At 35.3% G+C, this 3,251-nt stretch overlaps 1 protein-coding gene across 6 annotated transcripts in view; it reads left to right on the forward strand.

The window, feature by feature from the left end:
- The window catches only part of LOC139972053 (uncharacterized), a 46,630-nt gene that overhangs the window by 40,577 nt on the left and 2,802 nt on the right, over positions 1-3,251 (forward strand). For 2 of the 6 annotated variants that reach the window (XM_071978940.1, XM_071978943.1), the window contains one exon: positions 2,105-2,136. The exons of the other annotated variants lie outside the window; for them this stretch is intronic. In XM_071978940.1, the coding sequence (XP_071835041.1) occupies positions 2,105-2,136 (32 nt within the window). The remainder of the gene's footprint in view (positions 1-2,104; positions 2,137-3,251) is intronic. 6 annotated transcript variants of the gene reach the window in all.

A 3,251-nucleotide genomic window follows, 5' to 3' on the forward strand; every position in this document is an offset into this window, starting at 1 on the left:
ATAGAACTGGATCTGTGTATGTGGATGGAGTCCCCTAGAATAGAACTGAATCTGTGTATGTGGATGGAGTCCCCTAGAATAGAACTGGATCTGTGTATGTGGATTGAGTCCACTAGAATAGAACTGGATATGTGTATGTGAATGGAGTCCCCTAGAATAGAACTGGATCTGTGTATGTGAATGGAGTCCCCTAGAATAGAACTGTATCTGTGGATGGAGTCCCCTAGAATAGAACTGTATCAGTGTATGTGAATGGAGTCCCCTAGAATAGAACTGGATATGTGTATGTGGATTGAGTCCCCTAGAATAAAACTGTATCTGTATATGTGAATGTCCTCTAGAATAGAACTGGATCTGTGTATGTGAATGGCGTCCCCTAGAATATGTAGGATGTGTATTGAGTCCACTGGAAGTGTAAACTTGAATTATAGACATGAAATGCATGAATAACCGGACAAGATATCTCTCTGCATGCATTGTGAATGTGAGACTCTATGAGTTGCTGCCACAATTCTACCTTACATATTCCACTCCAACTGCAAAGTTTTGTTAGTTTGTTGTGCAAAAAATATGCAATACTTGCATTATTTACTGTAATGTTGGCACTTCCGTACGGCCAGGTTCACTGATAGCAGAATCGACATATTGATGTAGAAGACCTAACATTAATGACAGCTAGGCCTGCATAAGGAGATGAATTAAAGTTGTGGCATTCACAAAAGCTTTTTGTCTTTACTGTGTATGAGCAGCCATGAAATTCTTTATGATGTATGAGCAGCCATGAAACTTTACTATGTATGAGCAGCCATGAAACTCTTTATGATGTATGAGCAGCCATGAAACTCTTTACTATGCATGAGCATCCATGAAACTCTTTATTATGTATGAGCAGCCATGAAACTCTTTATGATGTATGAGCAGCCATGAAACTCTTTACTATGCATGAGCATCCATGAAACTCTTTATTATGTATGAGCATCCATGAAACTCTTTATTATGTATGAGCAGCCATGAAACTATTTATGATGTATGAGCAGCCATGAAACTCTTTATTATGTATGAGCAGCCATGAAACTTTACTATGTATGAGCAGCCATGAAACTCTTTATGATGTATGAGCAGCCATGAAACTCTTTACTATGCATGAGCATCCATGAAACTCTTTATTATGTATGAGCAGCCATGAAACTCTTTATTATGTATGAGCAGCCATGAAACTATTTATGATGTATGAGCAGCCATGAAACTCTTTATTATGTATGAGCAGCCATGAAACTCTTTACTATGTATGAGCAGCCATGAAACTCTTTATGATATATGAGCAGCCATGAAACTCTTTACTATGCATGAGCAGCCATGAAACTCTTTATTATGTATGGCGGCCATAAAGTACAGAATGTTCACATACATGTAGTAACAAATGGTAAGTTGTAAAAAACGAGAAATGGCTGTGTCTCCAGAGAGACGATACAGCAATCTGACTAAAGAAAGAGGACATCAAACAGCTGAAATATAATTGTCACTGCCATAGATTTTTAGTAATGTTAGTACTTTGAATACAAAGAACATCATTATAGTGTTTACAAACAAAAATTATGAGGGTTTAAAGATTTTCAGGTATAGAAGCAAATCACTGTTAATAACTGCTATAGCAAGGAATGATTTAACTGCTTGCGCAGGTATCTTCATCTGGGTAGTATCGTTCAAAATATGTAAATTGATGTACAAGGGCAAGATGTATAGCAGTTTTTGTTCACAGGAACCATAGTATTTTGTAAGAGACAATATGCAGACCCTTTAAAATTGCTAGGCAAACTTTGAAGACTAAATGATTCCCTGTATAATAACAGCTATTTGATTGCATCTGTTTATCAGCAGGATGCAGATTCTTGCTGCTTTATCTGATGGCTCAATGCCACAGGCTGTTATAAATAATGTACATTATGTGTGAATAGGGAGAGATTCCTAAACAACAGACTTTCTTGAAAGCAATTCCAAAGCATACACATTTTTTCTTCATTTTTTAAATCTCACTTTAGAGTTGATGTGATATTGTAACCATTTTTCCATGTCTAAATTATTCTGTAAATCTGTCAAATTACAGAAATCAACTCTGAACTTGCATGAGTGTAACTGGTTTGTATTTTTGTGCCTAAGTGTTTCTCCCTAATATTGCACTCACTTTGCATGTTTTCTGTATATCTTTACTAACACTTTGTACCAGGCCTTTCACTTTTCATTTCTTGAATATGCATTTTTCAGTTCAATTTGTTTGCTTGCTTGCATTATTTACTGCTTTTGTTGGTCTAGTGAGCACTTTTTATCACTTGCATTTTTGGTTTCACCATTGTTAATTCCAATCTTTTAGAAACTTCTTTTTATGTAAAATACAAGTTGAATTTCAAGGCTGCACAGGTTCATTTTACAATGTCGCCCTCAACTTTTTGCATGTTGTTTAGTTAGTTTACACAAAAGCTCCAATAACTAGGTTTAAATTCTGTCATTAGATGAAAGAATGACTCCAGTAACTTATTCATTGTTTTGAGTTGAGGATCTTTCAAGCAGGAACTGGATATACGAGTGTACATTTTTATTAAACAAATCTTTGTTGAATCCCTAAAGTTCCAATATCATGATAGACCCAGTTGTAGCCCTGTTATATCCCTGGGTTTTGCTTTTTAAATATTGTCCCTTGGTTTGCGGCTTTTTTTAATTTTTTTTATAGAATTTCAGAAAATATTAAGAATACAGTAAAACCAGCTCACATCAAGTGACATTAGGGGCAGATATGCAATAGTAAAGTCCAGTTATAAATGTCTCTGGTATGATGTATTATACCATCTGAACGGCAGCAAAGTACACCACTTTGTTAAAAGGAAAGATTTGTTTGCAAGACAAAACCTGTTTCTGTTGAAATCATTCCAGGTGATCCTGCAATAGGCTATTGTCAGAATTTGAAACACAACTTGAAAATCTGTGTTGGAATTTCTCGGTTATACAGCTGATAAATTGTGCTTGTAAGAAAATAATGTTCTTAAACTATGAAAACTAGTGAAATAGGAGCATGTGCATAGACTTCAGAGGGTATTTACATACACCCACAATATGGTTATCTGATGGTGTAGCATATGACAGGTATTTGGTGTCTTACTACATGTACATTATCATATTGAAACAAATTTCCTAAAAAAGCTTTATCATTTATTATCACCCTCTCACTTTTGCTGATCTCTAAATTTCTGATTCGACAG

The sequence above is a fragment of the Apostichopus japonicus genome, chromosome 8 (genome assembly GCF_037975245.1).
Source record: "Apostichopus japonicus isolate 1M-3 chromosome 8, ASM3797524v1, whole genome shotgun sequence".
Lineage (NCBI taxonomy): Eukaryota > Metazoa > Echinodermata > Holothuroidea > Aspidochirotida > Stichopodidae > Apostichopus > Apostichopus japonicus.